Genomic DNA, 23,925 nt, shown 5'->3' with positions numbered 1-23,925 from the left:
AGAAATATGCAAGTAAATACAAAGAAAACAATAGCAAATTGTTCATAGTAAGTTGGCACCCCTACAACTAACCCCAAACTGATTTAAATTCTGTCTTCTTTGAAATGGCCTTTGAAATAAAGAGTGTGTCTTACTAGTGATATGCAAGTTCATTCCCTGTAAGAAATGCCCCAGTATTTTTTGTTTTTAAACAGCAATAGCACTTGGACTTATATACCATTTCATAGTGCTTTATAGCAGTCTCTAAGCAGTTTACAGAGTCAGCATATTGCCCCCAACAATCTGGGACCTCATTTTAACGACCTGGGAAGGCTGGAAGGCTGAAGCAACCTTGAGCTGGTGAGAATTGAATTCCTGGTAGTGGGCAGAGTTAGCCTGCAATACTGCATTTTAATCACTCTGCCACCATGGCTCTTAAGAATCTAAGTAACCAGTCCTTTCTGCAGAGTTCAATTTGCAGTCAAAATGAACTTGTCCAATGTCTTCAATTGCTGATGCTACACAAATATATAGTCTTTCTTCAAATGAAAACTCCATGAAACCTCCCCGTGTCTCTGCAGAAGACTGGCAGAGCATGCCCATGAACACCAACTAGTAGTCAGAAGACATGATGAAAATTCCTTAATTTCACAACACATAGACAGACTTAACCATAGTTTTAGCATCTTAGACCAAGGCAAGTCTAAAACCATAAGAGAATTCCTGGAAACCTGGCAATCAGACCATCAATAGGCATATAGACATAAACAACATATACATGCCATTCAAGAGACAATGAAAAAAACTAAGAAAGAAAACAAAAAGACCAAGACATCTGCTCACTACCAATCAACACACAGATGAGCATAGATTAACACCAGTGGTAGGATTCAAATATGTGAACAACCGGTTCTCTGTGTGGATGCCGCTTCCGGAAGTTCATTCTGGGCCTGGGCAACAAAAAATTAGCTACTGGTTCTGCCGAACTAGTGCAAACTGGCTGAATCCCACCACTGATTAACACCAAGATTAACACTGGATCAACAATCAAGAAGCAAACAATATCCCAGTCAAGGAGCTGCCAAACAAGCTAACAGTAAACAACTGTCCAATCAAGGAATCACCAAGACCACTCCCACCAACACTGACGGGGCAAGCCAATAGAATATAAAATGAAAGCAAACTTCACTCCCTATTAGCACTGATATGTTACCTAGTTTGGTAATGAGAGGTCTGCAAGAAAACAACAAAACTCAGAGAGCGTCAAGCCCCCAGAATTTTGTTTGACTGATTGGAATTACTATTGGAGAAATTGACACTTTGGCTAGAAATCTTCTGTTAAAAGTGGAGTTTCTCAAGAATACCAAAAAGGCTTCCAAGAAGTTTGGAATGAATACATTGGCTAGAAATCTTCTGTTAAAAGTGGAGTTTCTCAAGAATACCAAAAAGGCTTCCAAGAAGTTTGGAATGAATACATTGACTGCTTCCATCCTATGTCTTTGGATACTCAAGTAATATTAATAAGTAATAATGAAAAACAAATCAAACTGGTACTTCTTACTTTCTTGCTGGTGTCCATTCCTTCAGCCATAAAGTTTCTGTCATTAGCAGCACGATGCCTGCCTTCTCCCCCCCCCCAATGAAATTCAGTCATCCCTCACTCTACCTACATTAAAGAGTAAGTGACTTATTTTAAAGCATGTAATCAAAATGTTTTGGCTACATTTTTTGGAAAATGTTCTCAAATATAAAATTATCAGATATACAGATTGAAAAAATACATAAAAGATTCAGATCGTAGAATCATCAAATGTAAACTTAATGTAATTTAGGATGATGACTAAGAACATTGAATAACCAACCTGCAAATATCAACAGCAGTGCAGAATCATTCCACTTCTGGATTCTAGACTGTGCAAACACCGCCATTATGTCAAACAGAGCTGAAAATACAATTTTTATGATAAAAATCTGTGTAATATTGTTCCAGGAAATAGCAAGTTTTAGAATGTTTATCAACATGTATGTGTATGCTAATACAAATGGTCTGTGTGAGACCACTAAGATGGATTTTATATTATTAATGTCTAAATCACAGTTATCTGGTCAGTAATCTTGGGTCAGTTTCAAGTATAGTTATTATTATCCATATTACTAGACAAATGGCAAAACTATTCTAGAGCTCAACCTTAACAGCTACTTTTCTCTTGTATGAAAGCAAGCTACTTAAGATATCTGAGGAGTGGTCCACAATTTATATATTGTTTACTTTCTTACTATTATATATATTGAGTTCAGTTGTGTCACTTTGTACATAACAGGCAACTGCCAATGTATTCCACATCTTTATATACACACATACAAACAGACATATATATATATATATATAGATATGCAGAATAAAAACTGACAAGAACTAATGTTTAGAAGAAGCATTATTTTCAAGAACCACCCTTTACCTATTCAGCAAATGTTGTGCCTGGATCCAAATTTTATTTCTTAAAAAATAAATTTAGTAGAAGTTGCTTATTTTCCCCTCCCTTCTCTTTATGGCATCTTAGTCTAAAATTTCCTTGAGGATTGCTGCAATCTGCTATTGTGCTGCCTGCATCCTTTACAAAGCTGCTGTATCCTATGTAGGAGCCATCTGTCAAAACAGCAATGACAAAATGAAATCTGAATTGCAGATGTGTTAATGAACCCCTTTGAAAGGCTTAAGCAAGCTTTAATTAAAACAATGCAGAAGAGGGTTTAAACTTTTTTTAAAGAGCTTTAACAACTATTGCATTTATTTTTTTTTAATACTTGGTTTTTATTTGCAGTCACACACTAGATATGCAGCTTATAAATCAGATAAACAGAAGAAAAGCACATGAAGCTTTTCCCTAATCCATAATTAGATAGGTTTGAAAAATGTGAGAGCATGAGAAATAGGACATTTTTGATGAAGCAGCTTTAAAACAAAGTGTTACCTTCTGTGTTGGGGGAAGGTTCAAAGTGCTTATCGTTGCATGGCCAGGAAACAAAACAACCACATTTAAACATACTAGTCCTCAACTTACCACTACAATTGGGACCAGAATTTCCATTGCTAAGCCTAAGTGAGTCGTGCCCAATTTCGTGACCTTTTTTTGTGTGTGTGCCATGGTTAATGAGCAAATCATTTTAGTTGTTAAGGGAATCATGTGGCTGTTAAGCTTTCTGCTTTTGGAGGAGCTCTTTACAGCCTTTGCTGCCTGTCCACCATTTTGAAGGAAAATCCTGGTTGTTAAGCAAAGCTGGCTGGGAAGGTCACAAATGGTGACCACATGACCCTGAGATGCTGCAACATTGTAAATATATGCCAGTTGCCAAGCACCTGGATTTTGATCACTTGACCGTGAGGATCCTTCAACTCCTTGCACTCATTCTAAGTTTGAGGATCGGTTAAACATCACTTTTTCCAGTACTGTTGCAACTTTGAATCGTTACTACAGAGGTCCCCAACCTTTTGGGCACCAGGGACCGGTTAAATGGTTTGGGTCCGGGATATTTGAGGGAGCACCTGCTGCCGGCATCAAGCTCCCTTCGTCCTGTGGGCTCCCACAGGGAGGGCCTTCTCAGGGTATCGCCAGTAAAAGATTGCTGGCGGACAATACCCAGGGGGAGGGCCTTCTCTGTGGGTGCGCCGGCCCTTTGGAACCAGCTGCCTGTAGAGCTTAGGACTGCCCCTGACCTCCGCTCATTCTGCCGGGACCTGAAGACCTGGCTCTTTGAGCTTTCTGGCCTGGACTGTATTAATTGGGGTTTTAATTGGTTTTTAATTAGGATTTTTATATTCAAGGTTTAATATAATCATTTTAATTGTTTTAATTTTTGTATTTGTGGTATTGTTTTCTTTTAAAAAAAAAACCTTGTGAACCGCCCTGAGTCCTACGGGAGAAGGGTGGTATATAAGTCTAATAAACTAAACTAAATTAAACATGGGGAGAGGTTTTTACATGGACTGGAGGGGGCGTGGTTTTGTGTGCTGCCTGCATCCCACGGATGGGCCTTTGCTTGTTTGTGTGGCCCGGTTGCTGGCATGCCGTGGACCGGTACCAGTCCATGGACTGGGCTTGGGGACCCACTGGGTTACTAAATGAATGGTTTTAAGTTGAAGACTACCTGTATATCCTGTTTGAAAATCTTAAAGAGTTAGTGTTACTCTATTTGTAAAAGTGTTTAGCTTCTAAGGGGTACGGCCTTTCATGTGGCAATGTAAATTGAAAGGACAAAGGCAACATTTGAGGTTTTTTTTAAAAAAAGAAAAGAGAAAAGAAATAAAGGTTTGAGATTGTTGGTTTTTTTGAGCAAAATAGGTGCATTATTTCTCCAAGAGGAAATATTTTGATAGTTTTAAGCTGTCAAAGAAAGGTCAAAGGTCAAAGTTTGCCCCAGAATTTGTAGCTTGGTAGGTTTTGAGGCCTGGGCAAAGGGTTTTACTTGGTAGAGGATGTCCAAGCCTGCTACAGACATAGAGATAAAACCGCAGAAAGAGTTCATTTTCACATTCATTTTGAATCCAGACTTTTTTATTCAAAACTTTAGATAGAATAGTGTATTTTAGTGCCAACAGTATTTCAAGTGTGGTCTTACCTGGGCATTATAAAGTGGCATTAACACTTCACATGATCTTGATTCTATCCCTCTGTTAATGCAGCCTAGGACTGTGTTGGTTTTTTGGGTGACTGCTGCACACTTCAGGCTCATATTAGTTTGTCCAAGATCCCTCTCACGGTTACTACCACTATTGAGCCATATACTACCTGTACTATACCTGTTCGTTAGGTTTTCTTGCCTAAATGGAGAATGTTCTTTTCATCATTGAATTTCATTTTGTTAGATAGCACCCAATGTTCAAGTCTGTCAAGATCCTTCTGTATCTTAAGTCTATCTTATGGAATGTTGGCTATTCCTGCCAACTTAGTGTCATCCACAAATTTGATGAGTACACCTTCTATCCCCTTATCTAAATCATTGATAAAGATATTGAAGAGTGCTGGGCCTAAGACAGAACCTTCGGGTACCCCACTGTATGCTTTCCTCCATGTAGATGTAGTTCCATTGAGGACTACACATTGAGTATGTAAGGACCTGAATCTATATGTTATTAGGCTAGTGATCAACAATATAGTCACTAGCCTAATAACATATAGATTCAGGTCATTGACCTGGTTAGTGGCTTTAAGGTTAATTGAAATTTCTCATAGGAGTTTGTATAATTTCAGTTTAACAGAAGTCTAAAGTTAAAAGCAAAGATTGATGTCACCATAGCTTTATTCATAATTTGGGAAAGTTGTGTCTGTATCAGCTGAGGCAACACGTGTAGCATATTAAAATCTATGCTTTAAAAAACACTTCATTTACAAGTAATGAGTATTATTATAATAAAAAGTTGCAAAAATGTTTTATTGCAGTAGGAGTCCTAAAACAATGCAAGGCAAGATTTTATTCAATTTCCCCCTGCTTCTGGGTACCTCTCATTTAAAAAGGGTATAATAAATCAATATTTTATTGAAAATCATTAAATGTAATTTGTTGAAGATTTGGCTTTCTAATCCAGTACAAATGCATGTTGTCAAAAGCAAGAATGATTCTTGCTGCTTTTTCTAAAACCTAGCTAGAACCTGTTCATATATTATACTTTGGTCTAATTATTCCAACATCAAATAGTTCAGCTCTAGATGGAACTATTAAAACTGGTGAGTCTGTTCTAATCCTCGGAAGCTGCAACTTTTGAGGGTCATGATAGGCATGAAGGCAGAACTGAACTGAACCAACAAAAAACAGGTTTTATTAAGCTTTGCAAAATGTCAAAATTAATATTCACAGCTATGTCACCTTCGCCTACGACTGGACTGAGCAAGGGTGAAAGAGAAAGAGAAATCAATTCCACGAGTTTTGGAGAATGTAAGAATGAGTTGAGAATTTTATATCTTGTCTTGCTGTCCATCGTGTAGTAGTGTTTGTGATTTGGGGGACTTCATGTGGCTGGATTGGTTGGAGATATTGGCATGAAGCATGAACTGTACTAAGAGTCACTAATGCTTTTCTTAATGTGTCACTGCCAACCAACATAATGAAAAAAATATATTCTAGCTGAAGTGAAGTATTAGGATTACCCTGCTTATTATCATTTCTTCTCATCCCATGTTAAGAACTCTTTTTATAACTTTTGCATGAAATCTTTGAGAGACTGCAATAACAAGTCAGTATGGATAAACCACTGGTGTGAAAATTGATCCTTACCTCATGGGAGGCTGAAGGCAGAAGCAAGTTTAGTCATTGTAAAATACTTGGTAGAGGGTTTTTTTTCCCCTAAGGAGTGTCTCGAGTCCTTTAAAACAGGGGTCCCCAACCCCCAGTCTGTGGACCAGTAGTGGGCCGTGGCATGCCAGCAACCAGTCCACACAAACAAGCAAAGCCCCATCCATGGGATGCAGGCAGCACATAAAACCATGCACTTTCCGGTCTGCGAAAAAAACTTTCTCCACAGAAACAGTCCCTTGTGCCCAAAAGGTTGTGGACCTCTGCTTTAAAATGTCCTTTAATTTGAAATGATAATTATGCTGATCAGCATTTAAGTGTGCTTATCAGTCTTGAAACATTGCTTTACCATTTGATAAAACAAACAATATAAACATTAATGAGGGGGGGGGAGGAAACAGGCCATACCATTTTTAATTTGGAATTCCCTTCACATTTTTTTGTGCATGTGGCTTGTTTCTAAACAATGCCACTTGGTCAGTTTCTATCATTCCATCAGGGGAAATATCAGATAATGCTGAGATTTCATGTTTGATGACAAACTTCCAGTTTAACCGCCAGTGACTCCATTGTCACCTATAACCAATTAAATGGCCTCTCAAAGATATGGAAACTATATCAGTAGGGACTTAGAATAAGATTTTGTTTAACTCACCACTCAAGTCAGATGCTAATTTTATACATGTACTTGGAGCAATTGATGCAAAAGGCTGTAAAATGAGTTTTGACTCACTTTTGGTTATGTTGTGTACGTATGTGTTTGTAGTTCATGATGCCATTATCTTATTACTATCTCCTTGCTCGTCAAAGGAGATTCACTGCTAGACTGTGTCAACCATAATGGAAATAAGGATGTATTGAAACTCTTGAGAAGTGTTTGCTGAATTGTAAGCGGTCACACGTACTAGATTTTATATTGGATTGAATTGTTTCAAACCCAAACCATTATTAACGCTCTGTCCAAAGATCATCAGAATTAAAATTCATAACATCAGTGAGGTAACAATAATTACATGGGATTATAAGTGCATAGGAATCAATGAAGGAATCATTAATATAAATGGAATAAGTGACTAAGTCTGAAATATGTAATATGCCAGAGCAAACAATCTTCTTAACCTTGAAAGTGTCAACTTCCTTATAGTAAGTCACATTTTCAGGAACAAGTTTCCATGAACAGTCACTAACTTAGTTTATTTGCTATCGTGCTGCTTTTACTATTTAAAAATAGCTCTATTGTAAGGGAAAAAGCATTATTCTCATTATTATTTTCTAAGTAAACTATGCAAGAACTGCAAGTAACATAGGTAGAACTTAAGGGTTCGTATCTTCATTTGAGAAAATAGAAGAACAGAAAGCATTATTAATTTAATTTAATTTAATTTATTGAGATTTCTATACCGCCCTTCTCCCTAAGGGACTCACAGGTTATAAAGCTCACAGGTTAAAATAGGTGAGAAAGTGCTGCAAAAATGTTCTGCAGAAGCTATTTTGCATATATCAGACTAGCTCTTAACATGTTTCACCTAGCCCTAATTGGAAGTAACCTTTAGCTTTTGTGAACTAGAGGCAGCAACCAAGACCAATTAGTTTAGCATACGGTTGGCTTTCAGCTTGAATTAGCAGCAAAGCTCACAATTTTTTTATGCAATTTGACTTGCATTTAAATTGAGATGCTGTAAGATAATAACCTTCAGATAGCGAAGTATTGACCAACCCTATCATCTCACTATTCTGTCATTATACTTAGAAAATTGTTGAGCTGGAGCTTAGTGCACTAATGGATATAGCTTTAGAGCCACTTTACTAAATACTGGTAGGTTAAGATGATAGGACATGGAAAATATAGACAGAAATCAATAGATGTAAAATAGAAGAAAAACCAATGTACAGTATGTGTGCTGTTTTACATTCCAACTGCTTAGTTCATGCCCTAATTTAATATTTAAACTCTCAGTCATTCTCCATAGTGGAGAATAAACTGTCAGCAAAATGCTTGATTTAATGTTACTCAACGAACAGAATCCAGAATTCATTTTATTTAATCTGATTGGATGCCATTAGCTTCCTTTCAACACTTCCATCAAAAGATAGGCACTTGGTTTTACCTGTGACTGTTCTTTTGCTCTGGATCATTTCTGGGTGACTCTTTGGCATTGAATTTTCAAAAGCCAGAGGAAGTTTTCAAAGAAAAATAATTCAAAATATCTTGCAACTCACTATTCATAGAAATAGTGAGGATTAGCTCCCTCCACTCAAATATTTCAAGTTTAAAACATCATTTGTTAACTGCATTTGAAGCTTTGTGTTTTGATGCATTTAAAAGTAATTATTGGTACTTGACTGATAAGTTAGTACACTTGGTTTTATCTGGTTTTATAATATTTAGCGTATACAGTCAGTGTCTTCAAAGATTAATTTTCCCTAGGAAATACTGTATTTTATATATTCTGATCATATTAGTGCAAACAATATTATCTCCTGAAAAGTTTCAGAAATTGAGTCATTGTAATGGTCAGAAGTACAGTACATCTCAAAGTACAGGAAGAGAAGTCAGGAAAAGAAGTATCCTTTCTTGCACAAATGACAAAATCAGGTTTATGCTTAATTTATTGTTCCTGGTTGCCGTCTGCTATAAGCTCATATAATGTGCTGTAAATGATCCAGCATGATACGTTTAACGACACAAAGAAACCTTCAGCTTGAATCCCTAATATTCCATTTACTCAATGCATTCATTTTGTTACTACTGCTACTGCTGCTGCTGCATCATGTCACTGAGCCTTGCCAATATTTTGGCTTGCTGCAATGCACAAACATGCCACACTGTGCCATTTCTGGGGATAAGGGAAAGAACCGGAGTGAGAATAATAGTGCTAGCCAGGTCAAAATAGAGCAAACAAACATTCCCATCATTTTGAATCATTTTTGTAGCCAAATTTCAGCGAAGCATCATGACAGTATCAAATTTATTTAGCTGATGAGAAGAAGGAAAAGCTGAAGAAAGAAAACAATTCCCAAACCAGAACCACAGCAGGAAAGGGAAAAGTCATTACAAGCAGGCAATGTGTTGTTAGGGCTGGGGCACCCTAGAAATGTTCAGTTCTCCTAAAATGGCTTTTGCCTTGATTATGCTTGCAATATGACATTGAAGCTTGCAACCATTAACAAGAGGGCTGATGCACATTAGTCTTTGTGTACTTAATCTTCTTTCAGTGCTGAACCTGGGTACAATCAGTGGATAAACAGAGATATTTATTTATTTATTTATTTATTTATTTATTTATTTATTTATTTATTTATTTATTTATTTTTGGGACTTATATGCCGCCCTATCTCCCGAAGGACTCAGGGCGGCTAACAACAATAAAAAAACAACAATAAAAAAACAACAATACAAAAATGCGTATATAATACAAAAATGCGTATATAATACAAAAATGCGTATATAAACCTGGATGTATAGAAGAGATATATTCCTAAGTCAATTTAACAGATATTTTGCAAGGATTGTGCTCCAGCCATTTATAGTACTGTCAACTGAATTGATGCTAGCAATTTAAAAAAAGGCTTGCAGATGTTAATTATCACAAAAATTCTTTCAGAATAAGTTCCTGATTTGTTTTCCATTTCTCATCTCTCTTTCGAAAAGAAAATCAACAGTACTATACTACTAATGGAGTTATACTCTCTAACAGGATCTCATTTGCCTAATGACAAAAAAACTATCTACTCATTATTTCCAAAAAGGACCAGGGATTTATAACTGATGCTACAAGCATCAACAAATTCTGATAATGCGGCATAGAGCAAATACTTAATTGGCAGTCAGTTGGCATCTGAAATAAAAACCATGCTTTAGGCTTATTGAGAGCTGAAAAGAGAAAAATAAAATACCCTGACTATATTAAAGACTGTCCATAGCAGATTGCTTTGAATTATTACAAAAACAGGGAATCTAAATTCATGGATTCAGGAGTTTGCTGAAATTGTTCATCCATGATAATGTCATATTTCCCAAGTTGGAATTGTGTTTTGTCTTATATATTCAATTTTCTTTAGCATAAAAATTAGTGGTTTGGGTATTTGATATATTTTACGTTGTACCTCTGTTCAAATTCCATCCAGTTTTAAAGATTCCTAAACACTGCCAGAGGTTACATTAACATCTTTCAGATTTGAAAGAAGTTTGTTTTAGATTCGTATAGTGCATTGATTATGGCATGGATTACAATTGCACACACATACACATACAAATCTTGAGTAGGTAGTTTTACATTGAACCAGAAAGGCAATGTCATAAAATGGATTCCTCAAAAATCTCTTTTGCCAAGTATGAGAGAAGTAGATTATATTGGTTTTGCAATCCATGTGGCTGGTAAGGACCAGATGCACTGAACTATGGGCCAGCATCCCCTGAAGCTCTGGCACAGTTACTTTGGAAGTATGATATATGCGGAATGCTATTCCTCTTTTTGAAAATTCTCAAACAATAATTGGCAACCAGATAAACAACTGTTCCAGACAGAAAATGCTTTGATTGCTTTGTCCTACTTGTGCTTTTTTTCCAATATAGACAAATGTGTTACTTTCTGATATTAACTTTTGAAATTCATGTGACAGGTTTATAAATACAAGACGTAAGTAAATTAAAAAATACAGGCTTGCATCTAAACCAACCCAAATTTACAGTAGTTCCAGTGAAACTACTGGGTATACTCTGAGTCAGATTAAATCTGTATCAAAGTCATTGGCTTGTTTTGCAAGGTTTTGAAGATGGGTATCATATTTGCATCCTCTCAAGATCAAATGGCATCATGGTATATTTAATTTAATTTGACCAAGGGAAGATCTTCCAGAAGGCCTTAAAAGCTGTGCCATTTTAAAATGGTATAAATAACAAAGGATGCATCTTGTAAATTATATATCCTTCATTGTAGAAAATGGATGCCATTCCTTACAAATCAAATTGCTTTTCTTGCCTTCCCCATAAATACAGGGCAATGCCACTGTATATCTGTGTTTTGTAAGCCCTAGTTCAACATATACTAGAATCAACAAAACACACATTCAGCTAATTATAAATCATGAAATTCTTCTACTTCCTTACAGTTCCAGATTATCAAGAACAGGATATATTTCTCTGGAGGAAGGAAACTGGTTTTGGATTTAGGATTCTTGGTGGAAATGAGCCTGGGGAACCAGTAAGTATCTGTAAGATTGGGTTTGTTTTTTTTAAATATCTTCTGAATTTCTAGGATCATCTTCAGCAAAATGTGGGTTTGCTTATCTTATCTATATTGCTAGCATAGCCATTGACTATCTCTTGGATACGGCACTTGATTGTGCTAGCAAAAAAGAAAAACAATAGAGAACAAAGTGACCAGCCATGTTGTGAATAGCTGAATAGTTCGGTCCAGCTCAAATAAGAGTGGCCAGTTTCCACCAGCAACTGGCTTAGCCCTGAAGCAGTTGTAATAGCTGTTGAGCTGAACTTTGAACAGATGTTATCAATTCTACTCTGTTGATGATTCAGATCACATTAAAGTAAGACTTCTTCTTACTTTACACAGTCTCATTTAAGAGAAATCTACAAGATGTAAAAGTCAGTTTGTGGTGAAACTCTGTATCCATGTTGAGTTCAATTCCCTAATCAAGGAAAATTCTGTAATATAAAATACTAATCCAGAATGATTTTTTTAATGAAAGTGCACCAGGAACAATGAATTCTTCATTTTTTTGAAATAGGAAAATAAATGTTTTTCCTCCTGTGGAATTAACTACATTCTTTTTTGTTGTCTTTTTTTGTGAATATATTTCACAGATATGTGGTCTAGGTTAGCTCTAGGTTATCAGATCAGTCCTTTAGATCAGGGGTCCCCAACCCCTAGTCCGTGGATCAGTACCGGGCCACAGCATGCCAGCAACCGGTCCGCACAAACAAGCAAAGCCCCATCCATGGGATGCAGGCAGCACACAAAACCATGTCCCCTCTGGACCACAGAAAAACCTATATCCATGGAACCGGTCCCTGGTCCCCAAAAGGTTTGGGACCTCTGCTTTAGATATTTGGATATGAACCCATTAGGAAAACAGCCCTCTGATTTTGAGCAATCTCTTCAAAGGTGTCGAGGGTATAGGTAATCATGATTTATTTATTGGGCAAGTGAGAACTCTTCTCATACACATTCACTTCCTTTTCACAGATTTACATTGGTCATATTGTGCCATTGGGTGCTGCAGACGCTGATGGTCGCTTGAGGTCTGGAGATGAATTGATCTGCGTGGATGGAACACCAGTGGTTGGAAAGTCACACCAGCTTGTAGTCCAGCTTATGCAACAAGCTGCAAAGCAAGGCCATGTCAATTTAACTATCAGACGCAAAGTGGTATACACAGGTAGGCTTCAATGTGACTATGAGGGTGCTTTATTTCTGTCCTATACTTGGAAGAATAGTATATTGTACTACTTGGAGGAAAAATACAATAAGGGGTCCTTGGTGCTCTCTGAACTTGGTTGTTTTCTTGCAGTCTTTTCATTATCCAAACTAGGTAACATCATCATACAGCAATACAATACAATAGTTGGAAGAAAATTTACTGTATCATCTGTGAAGGTATTGAATGGAGCCCAGCCAAATTACCAAAGTGATCAGGATTCAGTCTGAATATACTCCTATAAAAGTTGCCTTGTTAGATTTGACCAAATTCAATTAGTTCAGCTATCTGCTTACAGCAGATTTTTTCTGAAATTACACTGATATGAATGTGATAGTCATACCCTTCTATTTATTCTCAATTTCTAGAATAGAACTGTGTGCGTGTGCGTGTGTGTGTGTGTGTGTGTGTGTTTGTTTGTTTGCTTGTGTCCTAGAGGTTAAATTGACCTAAGGAAGATGTGATGGTACCTTATGGTAGAAGGCAAACTATGCAAGCATATGACCTCTAGATGTTCAAGAGTTCCAGCCTTCAGTGTGACTTCTGAAGCAAATAATAATAATAATAATAATAATAATAATAATAATAATAATAAGAAGAAGAAGAAGAAGAAGAAGAAGAAGAAGAAGAAGAAGAAGAAGAAGAAGAAGAAGAAGAAGAAGAAGAAGAAGTAGTAGTAGTTGGAAGGGACCTTGGAGGTCATCTAGCCCAACCCCCTGCTCAGGCAGGAAACCCTATATCATTTCAGGCAAATGGCTGTCCAGTCTCTTCTTAAAAACCTCCAGTGTTGGAGCATTCACCACTTCTGGAGGCAGGTTGTTCCACTGGTTAGTTGTTCTAATTGTCAGGAAGTTTCTCCTTAGTTCTAGGTTGCTTCTCTCCTTGACTAGTTTCCATCCGTTGCTTCTTGTCCTGCCTTCAGGTGCTTTGGAGAATAGCTTGACTCCCTCTTCTTTGTGGCAGCCCCTGAGATATTGGAACACTGCTATCGTGTCACCCCTCACCCTTCTCTTTGTTAAACTACACATTCCCAATTCCAGCATTCCCTAGATGTTTTAGCCTCCAGTCCCCCAATCATCTTTGTTGCTCTTCTCTGTACTCTTAGTGCAAGGACTGAGAATGCCTTTCCTTAACTAAGGCCTGTATTAAGAGTATCTTCTTAGATTGTTACTGAGAATTACTCCTTAAAATATGAAAAACAAATGGAACACACATAATAAAATGTGGTATAAAAGAGAAAGAATGGATTTTTGTATTTCAAATAGCAATACAACTTTTTGTCAAACTATACTAAATTTCACAATAGAAAAAATTATTTGGCACACCAGTTCTTTGATTTGAATGGTACTCTTAATCTTTGAGTACCATTGAGCAAAAGCATATCATGGATGTTCTTCTCTATTGTTAATATCCCCTCAGATGGGTGACACTACTACATAAAATGGAAATCTCAAATGAACTTTGGAATATAAAAAAATGTGTAGAAAAATATTCTCCCTAAAAGTTGTTGCAATAGCAGATTTCTCCCACCTCTTGAGTCCCTCAGGGTATTTTGTCATTTTCCTTAATCGTTGGCCATTATAATCAGTTGATACAAAGCAGAAACCTAATGTATCAGCTTCATATATATTTTTCTGTAACACTCCTAAAAATCTGACATTGCTGAAAAGCTGTTAATCCAGGATTGCATCTTTCTCAAACAGTCCCCAAAGCAGAGAATGAGGTTCCTTCTCCAGCTTCTTCTCATCACAGCAGCAACCAACCAACTTCTTTGACTGAGGAGAAACGCACTCCACAGGGGAGTCAAAACTCACTCAATACTGTCAGTTCAGGCAGTGGCAGCACCAGTGGAATTGGTAGTGGTGGGGGCGGAGGCAGTGGTGTGGTCAGCACCGTGGTCCAGCCCTATGATGTTGAAATACGGCGTGGAGAGAACGAAGGTTTTGGATTTGTCATCGTGTCTTCAGTTAGTCGTCCAGAAGCTGGAACAACTTTTGGTAAGTACTGAAAATCCTTCTAAAATTTAGATCTTGTTACGGGATTTGTGTGACTCTTATCCACATTTTAACTTCAAAAGGGCTAGAGGCTCCAGTTATGCTTTTGGCTGGGAGGGATATCTTTAATGCATCTGTAGTGTTTGTTGACGAAATAAGCCTTCACCGATGACCAAGGCAAAAGCAAGGGAAAAGATAGCAAGCCTAGGTTAATAACAGAACCTTAATTGTTGTGCCAGAGTACAATGGCAATAGTAATTACAAATACAAAAGAGTAATTAAAATTCAGGAATGTGCCCCTTTCTATTTCAATAATGTGCCTAATTGGAAAGTTGGGCTTTTGGGAAATGTTTGCCTCCTGGGTCTTGTTCAAAGCTGAATTACAATTTTGTTTTGTGTTGACTTTGTTCTTCTTTCTAAAAGAGACATTTTGAAGTTGGGATTCTAGAAATAATGGCAGCAGGAGGTGGGGAAAAGGGCAACAGGGGGTTGTAATCCCATGCTTAAAGTAAGAAGCCCTGCGTAGCATATGGCTTTTCTTGAGATAAACAGATTAGGAATTTTTAAGAAGATGCTGTAAAGGAAGCATATGTGCATTCACTGTACGCTAGCAATGTGGATTGTGTAGTTGGCATAGCCTTCCTTTTGATACACTTTTTTAAACATGGCACCATTCATGAGGAAAACCTCTCAGATAAGTTCTTTGCCTGTGAGTGTATTCCCATTTACCTTCCAGGTAAGGCTTGACCTTCCAGGTGATAGTTGCAGATGAAACTCCTGCACCTTCCTCTTTCAATTCTCCCGCCATTGCATTTAATACATTTTAAATTAACTAAAGCCTAAATCAATGGTGACTCGCTATTCCATTTATATTTCTCTTGGCACAGGGATGGAACTGAGAGGCTTAGATAGCCTAAGACATTCCTGCAGAATTATATATATATATATATATATATATATATATATATATATATATATATATATATATATATACACACACACACAATGGAAGCTTCTTATCTCTAGAGCTTTTTAATCTGGATTTAATCCTGCACCTAGGTTGAAGTGCTGATATCCAAATCAATCTAAATGTACCAGAGAGAGGGGGTGGCACCTCTTCACTCTAAGACCTGCTTATATATTTATGGCTTAAGCAACAACAAAATATTTGTCTTCCAATTTTCATCTGTCGGCCCTGTTCATAATGTGGTGATGCCACTGGTTAAGAGAGAAGTTTTCAAACTTCTTTTCCTCTCTTGAGGAATTCATATGGTTCTTGTTTACATTTTTTTTTAAAAAAAGTAAAAAAAAGTACTTGGAATCACATGAGATATTCAATCTTAAAAAGGCCTGAGGAGACATAGTGAATGCCTATTAAAAATCATAATGACAGATAAAATAATGAGGCAAATATAGTCCAAAACCACTTAAATTCCACCCATTTAATACAAACTCATAAGTACAGAAGGCAACTCTAACATGGTATATATATATATATATATATATATATATATATATATATATATATATATATATATATATATATATATATATATATATATATATTCCGAGCTCAGAGAGTTTTACTGCAAGACTTATTGAAGAGGTCGAGCGGTCTGTTAAATAAGGGTAATTAAATGTTTCCTTCTCCAGTCTGGTTTGAGCACCCGTGATTAATATTCATTTCTGAAAATTTCTTGAAAGCTAGACGTACAAAGCCATGTGAAAGCGAATGTGTGTCTTGACTTCAAGTTAATCCCTCCCTTCTCCTCTGCTCCCATATTCTGCATGAAATCCTTGCCCTTGGCTATACAGTGCTTGCCTGTATCTGTAGGAGGCTTTATAGTTTTATATAGGTGGTCAACAAAAGTGGGCCAGACTAAGTCAAAACTGTATTTTCTATAGACCAGACATGTCAAACACAAGGCTTGGGGGCCGGATCAGGCCTGCGAAGTGGTTTCATGTGGCCCGCGAAGCCACCCTGGAAACAGTGAGGGAACGGCCCCCACTGCCTTGGCCCTGGCCCAGAGACCCTCCTTCTGCCAGAGACCCTGAGATCTGTCCCACTCCTGCCCAGGCCCCCATAGGCACCCTTGATGCGAACGATGTAGAGCTGGCCATGCCCATCCAGTAGGCCATATACACTCTAGCCACGCCCACCCAGTAGGCCACGCCCACCCTGGCCATACCCACCCGACCCCCTGAGGGCAACCGCAATGCTGATGCAGCCCTCAATGAAATGGAGTTTGACACCCCTGCTATAGACCTATGGATTAGGTTTGCTCATTCACTAATGAGCACTTTTCAGAAATTTTTCTTTTATGGTGGTTATATTTAAGAATAAAGAATAAACCATGATCACTGCTATCTGTTATGAAAATAATCCATTCCATGAGTTATGATGGACTTCTGATAGTATATGGCCGATCATTTAACTCATCCTTCACTGTGATATTTTTCATGTTATCACAACATAAGATATATTTCTAAAATTGCTAATACAAATACAGTACGAGCATATATTTGGATGGCTTGATAAAATCTCCATTCACACACAAATGAGGTCCCCATAGTCATTATGGCCCCATGCAAAGTGAGTGAAGTAACTGCTTCAAAACAGAATTATGTGTAAAACTCTAAAGAAACACACCAAGATGTGGATAGGAGACATTGACAAAAGTAAGTTAGGTAAAGGTACATAATGTTTGATGTTAGTTTACATTGCAATTCCACAGCTGCATTTTTGTGGGGGGGAAATGGCAAATTGAGATAGAAATGTGAAGCCAAATCAGAACGCCAGGAAAATAAAATGTCCAAAGAAGAGTACAATTAAGCAGTAGCAGTAATGGTTTAGAACGATTGTAAAAGATATAAAAATATAAAGAAGAAATTAATGCATAGTAATAAATAATTTGGAATGAAGCCATGTTCCTTATTTGATAAATAAAAAATACTTACTGGTTTTCTATATTCTATAAGCAGAAAAAAAAATGAAGATACAGATATATGGATATAATTATAAGTAATTTATGTTACTCAGTAATCATATTAAAAAATAGATACAGCTTAAACTGAGAAATAGCCTGGTGTAGCTAACCTAACCACCACTGCAAGTTAGATTATGCAATCCATTAAATTAGTGCATATAGTAACTCCTTTTTATTAAAGAGAGAAGGTTTTCATAAGTTCTAAATGATGATTTAAAGCAGCAGTAGGGGTCCGGTGGCTCAGTGGGTTAGGATGCTGAGCTTGTCAATCAGAAGGTCGGCAGTTTGGCAGGTCGAATCCCGAGTGCCACGTAACAGAGTGAGTGCCTGTTACTCGTCCCAGCTTCTGCCAACCTATCAGTTTGAAAGTACGTAAAAATGCAAGTAGAAAAATAGGGACCACTACGGTGGGAAGGTAACAGTGTTCCGTGTGCCTTTGGCATCTAGTCATGCCGGCCACATGACCACGGAGACGTCCTCGGACAAGCGCTGGCTCTTCGGCTTTGAAACGGAGATGAGCACCGGCCCCTACAGTCGGAAACAACTAGCATGCATGTGCGGGGGAACCTTTACTTTTACCTTTAGGGTAGAAAATCATTACACAATTCCTTCTTTTTGTTCTTCACCGTCATTCCAGTTAATGTTTATCATTTAATCATCATATATTGCTGTCAATATGCAGTGGGGCAGAGCCCATGTTTACTATTAGCAGCAATCAGTCTTGCATTAAGAGTTTGTCTCTTATTAGTTTTACATCCTGCTTTTTCTCCAGGAATGCAAGTCAACATTCAAAACAGTCTCTCCTCCATTTTTCCCCCACAAGAACTTGGTGATATAGATTGAGTTGAAGAAGGGTGACAGGTCCATGTACAAGAGTCAACATGAACTTATCAATTCCCAGCTTAACATCTAAGAAATAGTAGAAGGATATTTTTAAAGGGTTTGTTATAAGCAATTGAAAGTGACTACCACATTAATTATATGATGAAATTCCTTTATGTCTGTTCTTGCCTCCAACTTTTAATTAAAAGTGATACTGTGTCTTATGATACCAGGAATACATTTCTAAACTATTTTTTCTTAATTATTTTAACACACCTCTTGTTGCACATTGCCTCAATATTATCCAACATCTAGTTGTCCATTTTCCATAACTTTGTTGCTCCTTTAACCACCCCGTAATATGGAAAATAGGAGACTTTCATAAAGCTTAAAACATAGCCTCTTTGGCGTCTTTAACTATTGCACTATATCACTCCCTTCAATTAATAATGAAGTAATCAAGACGAAGAAGAAAAAATAGACTGTCACTATCTACGAGTGATAGTGAGATTAAACATAAAGTGACATAATAAAAGTTTTATGTCTCATATATAGGAAAGAGTTCAATCTTGCTTTGCTGAAGCTTCCAAAATATACAGAAATCTAGGGTGGATCAAACCCCATAGTAAGAATTACAGGTATAGATCAAGGTCAACAAGCCTGTTGCTCTCCAAAGATGTAAAATTAGTAAAGGCATGTTCCTCATCATTACCCACACTGGCTGAAGCTTTTGGTACTAAAAACATTTGGTAGAGTTGATTAGGAAAAAGGTACTGTAATCATATTTTTCCTTGTCCTTTACTATCATCATTTAATCTCCCACCCTTAACACACATATCTAAAACTATTTGCTATGGAAATAGAGGTTGACAACTACCTGTATTTAGATTCTTGAGCTATTTGGGGTATCTTTAAGATTTCCCACTTATTCTGTTGACAGTTTATATTAAATTATGTTGAAAGTAAGCATTTTTGGAAAGTTCTATATTCCCCCTTGGTCCATATTTAAGTGGCTTTGTTCCTGGCCTCAATTAGTTCCTTTATTCATTGTAGTAGAAACTCCGAATTCCCCACTGCTTTTATCCTTGCTGAAGTTATTTTTGTAGAATCTATCCTTCTTAGTTTGAATTAAGAGAAAACTCATTCCTTGGTAGGCAATACAGTGATTGTCTTTCAAAACGGAGAAAGAACAAAACATTGGCAGAGATTTTAACCATCATTGGCTAAGATAAAGATGAGACGAAAGTTGGGCTCAAGGAAAATCCAAGTGGGTTGGGCTACCAGTCAATCATTTCAGATTTACAAGTAGAATCCTTCGAGATTTTATTCTGAGGGCTGCTGGTCACAGTGGCATCCCATTCAGACGTACTATGTGATGTAACAAGATGCTTTGTGCACAGAAGGGAAGCACTACTAGAAGCATAGGAAATGCTGATTAGCATATTTCTAATATTTGCACTCACCGAGTCAATTGCCAATGTTTTGAACACTGGCAGCAAAGCTCTCCTTTAATAACGTTTGCTTGATGCATTAATTAATTAACCCTTAACCTTCTCTTTCCCTTTTCAACCCTTTTTCTCCTTTCCCCCCTCTCGCCATGTTCCCAACGTATTTAAACAATTTGTTTAAAAAAAATGCACACGCGCAAAAACAAAACAAAACAAAAAATCAATTCAAAAGCAGGCAATGCATGTGTGGCCATGCCTCACAAAATAGGTCGGATTATTGAGGGGAGCCCAGCAGACCGGTGCGGGAAGCTGAAAGTCGGAGACCGGATATTGGCCGTTAATGGATGCTCCATCACCAACAAATCACATTCGGACATCGTCAACCTAATTAAAGAAGCAGGAAACATGGTTACTCTGCGCATAATTCCAGGGGATGGTAAAGTATACATTCTCTCTTTCACCCCTAGCCTCTTTCGTACAATGCCACATGGTTATTGCTGTCGAATTGGTCTGAGCTGCCTTCTTCTCCCCCTGATTTTCTCGTTTCACTCTGTGCACAGGTAGTCCTTGACTTACGACCGCAATTGAGCCTGGCAATTGTGGCCGTACGTTGTGATTGTTGTCATCACATGACCAATCCGATTTTGGGACTTTTTTTTTGGTCACTAAGTGAGTGCTGCGATTGTTAAGCAAAACCACTGTTTGCTATGAGCCAGGTTTTTGCTGCAAAGCAGAAGTAAACATCAGTTTCCAGCAAAAATGTGACTGCGGGATACGGCAAATGTCCGTAAATTTGGGCCAGTTGCCAGGCACCCAAATGCTGCCCTGTGACTGCAGGGATGGCAGCCATTGTAGCTTTGGCACCAAGTCATAAATACCTTTCGGAGTGTCCATCATAACTTCATTGTAAGTCGAGGACTACCTGTATGCTGGGGCATGGGAGAAAACATGCTACTTTTATAGAGAAAAACAGATGTAGTATTTGAAAGAAGTATCTCTGTATACAGATGAGAGCAAAGGTTAAAAAAAAAACAATACTTTGCAGCTTTGATTTCCCCCCCACTCCGATTGGTATGAGCATCCATGTATCCTGTGTGTGTATTAACACATTGCATATGCTTCCTAGCTGTGTGATGTGCGTAATAGTATATTGATTTGCAAGTTAGTCTCAGGGTTGTGTCTGTGGCATATTGGCCCAACACATACTAAACTATTACTGCTATGATTGCTTTTTATACCTATTACTCTCATTATCCATGAAGTAAAACATGGGTGCAATTAAGTCTGCTAATGTAGTCCACCCTTTATCTTCTTATCACCCTGCTGATTTTGTCTTTTGATGAAGAGGAAACTGGGCCTTAATCTAACAGCCTTATGAAGTGGTATACAAGTCTGAGTGCTCTTTGCTATGTCTTATTATGCATTATATGAAAACCTCAGTTGATTATAGACCAATTGGGTTGGAGGTTAAAGTCTAGGGGGCCATTCTGATTTTACCATATGAAATATGAATGGAAGGTAAGAGAGGTAAACCTATCTATCTATCATCTATCTGTCTGTCTGTCTGTCTGTCTATCTAATCTATCTATCTATCTATCTATCTATCTATCTATCTATCTATCTATCTATCTATCTATCTATCTATCTATCTATCTATCCTTTTAACCACCCATCTCCCTCATGGAGGATATGGTAAAGAACATGAGTTAAGGAAAGGAAAGAAGGAAAGGAAAGGAAAGGAAAGGAAAGGAAAGGAAAGGAAAGAAGGAAAGGGGAAAAAAGTATTTTGGTCTTTCTGAAAGTGAGGGAATGATTATAATAAAGTTTGAATGAAGGTTTCTGATCTCGGGCTGCTGAAACTGATGAATACATGAAGGAAAAGGAAATTGTAGTTGTGAATTAAAGAGCTACTATCAGGTTCAAAAGATCAGAACCATAGGTGGAGTTGTAGCTCAGAAATATTTATTGCTCATGCCTATACATAAGAATCGGGTCAACTAACAGCTAGCACTAAATTGGCCCTATATGAGGGTCAACAATTCAAGGGGGGACTGGATTCGGATCTCTTGTGGCAATGCAAGGACTCTGAACTGGTCATGCATTTAACTCTGCCCCCCAATGCTGTCTGTCAGCTACAACATCTTTGAGAACATATGAATTGGTGCTATCTATGTTGGGGGGGGGCGCTCTGTTATACGATAGGAACTATTAACCTCCATGGCAATAGTTCTATTCAGTGACCATATTTATATGAATTTGTATTGTTTTAAATTTGTTTTTATTTTTTACGAGGTACACCACGTAGAGTCACTTGTTGAGAGCAGCTACTATAGAAAACAAATAAATAGTAATGGTAACACGTTATGCTCCATTGTTATAATGGAAAAAACAGAGATGGATTTAGGGAGAAACTGTGCAACATTCTAAAGAAAGTTTGAGTCTTTGAGGATGATAAACATGGACAGACAAGAAAGTATAGTAATACAACTAATTGGGATAGTCAGAGGCCTAGAAATAATTGAGAATGTTGACTTTTGGTGAGTATATGTTTGGGGGGAAAAAGATCTGTTCAGCCATATGTTTTGAAAACAACAGATGCTAGAATTAGTACTTTAAAGGTTTTACATGGGAATGGTAGTGAAAATGTCAAGAATGGAGTTAAATGAATGCTATAAAAGTTACTATCAAAGTAAAAATGAAAAAGAAGTCATGCATGCTATGAGAATGTTGAAAAATGGTAAGGCTATGAATATAGATGATGTAACTGAAGAAATGTTAAATATGCATACAGTTCATATTGTTTACTTCTAGGGAAACAATAGTAATGGAATAACTATATGACTATTTTAATGTGAAAAAGGCATTTGTGTCTGATAATAGGAGAGATACCATTATTATTCCCTTAGGGGAGGTTAGCAAGAGTGAATGGAAATATTGTAGGGTATCAATTTGCTAAGCATGTTTGAATTTGGTAGAATTGTTAACAAAGGGGCACTAGGAGGGGCACTAGTGACAAATTTGGGAAGTGCAGTGCAGTTTCAGGTCAAGCAGGGAATGTCCAAACCAGATTTCTGGTTTTCAGCAGTTCCTTGGGGGGGGAAAAAGTCTAATTGCAACTTTGTTGATTCAGAAGCAGTGCATGGTGAAGTGAATAGTTTTGAGCTGGGGATAGTTTAGTGCATTTACAGAGTTGAAAGTTGGTTGCTGCCATCAGGTATATGATAGATCAGAGGTCCCCAACCTTTTGGGCACCAGGGACCGGTTCCGTGGAGAGAGGTTTTTCTACAGACCGGAGGGTGTAATGGTTTTGTGTGCTGCCTGCATCACGCGAATGGGGCTTTGCTTGTTTGTGCAGACCAGTTGGTGGCATGCTGTGGCCCGGTACCGGTCCATGGACCGGGGGTTGGGGACCCCTGTGATAGACGTGATATGGCGGTCAGGAATATTTGTGTGTGTGTTTGTGTATGTCTGTGTGTGTGTGTGTGTATGCCTATGTGTATGTGTGTGTGTACAAATAATATCAGATTATTGTCTGAGAGCCCAAATTACTTGTTAGCTAAACCAAATGATATAATGAGAAGAAAGAGTAAGAATGTTCACCCTGGCATTGGGATAGTTAGCAAGAAGAAAATTGTTTGTATTTACATTCACTGGGGAGAAAGAGTTTACAAGAGAGTAAACAGGCACACAATGGGGAATGCACATCAGAAGGAATGTATTGGCTATTTGTCTAGCATGCTTGTAGCTCCTAGGTCAGTAAGGGCAAACCTTTTAGAGATCGAATGCCCCAAAACCACCACCCCCCATGTCTTCTTCCTTGAAAAAATAGTCCAGTTGCCTTTTGAAAAAGCATCTTTGAGACGACTTCAAATAATGTTTAATAAAAATGGAAAATGGAAAAATTATAAAATATACAAATAATGATAGATGGTGGAGAGTATGTAGTCTATGCCCGGACGAGAATGTTTA

The 23,925-nt window shown here is 37.6% G+C and overlaps 1 protein-coding gene across 1 annotated transcript in view; it reads left to right on the top strand.

Moving 5' to 3' along the window:
- Positions 1-23,925, top strand: part of MAGI1 (membrane associated guanylate kinase, WW and PDZ domain containing 1) — a 530,488-nt gene that overhangs the window by 490,318 nt on the left and 16,245 nt on the right. Inside the window, exons 15-19 of the mRNA XM_083356114.1 lie at positions 5,833-5,916; positions 11,380-11,471; positions 12,474-12,666; positions 14,409-14,702; positions 20,192-20,392. Coding sequence (XP_083212240.1) covers positions 5,833-5,916; positions 11,380-11,471; positions 12,474-12,666; positions 14,409-14,702; positions 20,192-20,392 — 864 coding nt within the window. The remainder of the gene's footprint in view (positions 1-5,832; positions 5,917-11,379; positions 11,472-12,473; positions 12,667-14,408; positions 14,703-20,191; positions 20,393-23,925) is intronic.

The sequence above is a fragment of the Vipera ursinii genome (assembly GCF_947247035.1).
Source record: "Vipera ursinii genome assembly, chromosome: 2".
NCBI classification, from domain to species: Eukaryota; Metazoa; Chordata; class Lepidosauria; order Squamata; family Viperidae; genus Vipera; species Vipera ursinii.
The sequence above is the reverse complement of the archived record's forward strand: the minus strand, read 5'-3'. Positions and strand labels throughout refer to the sequence as shown.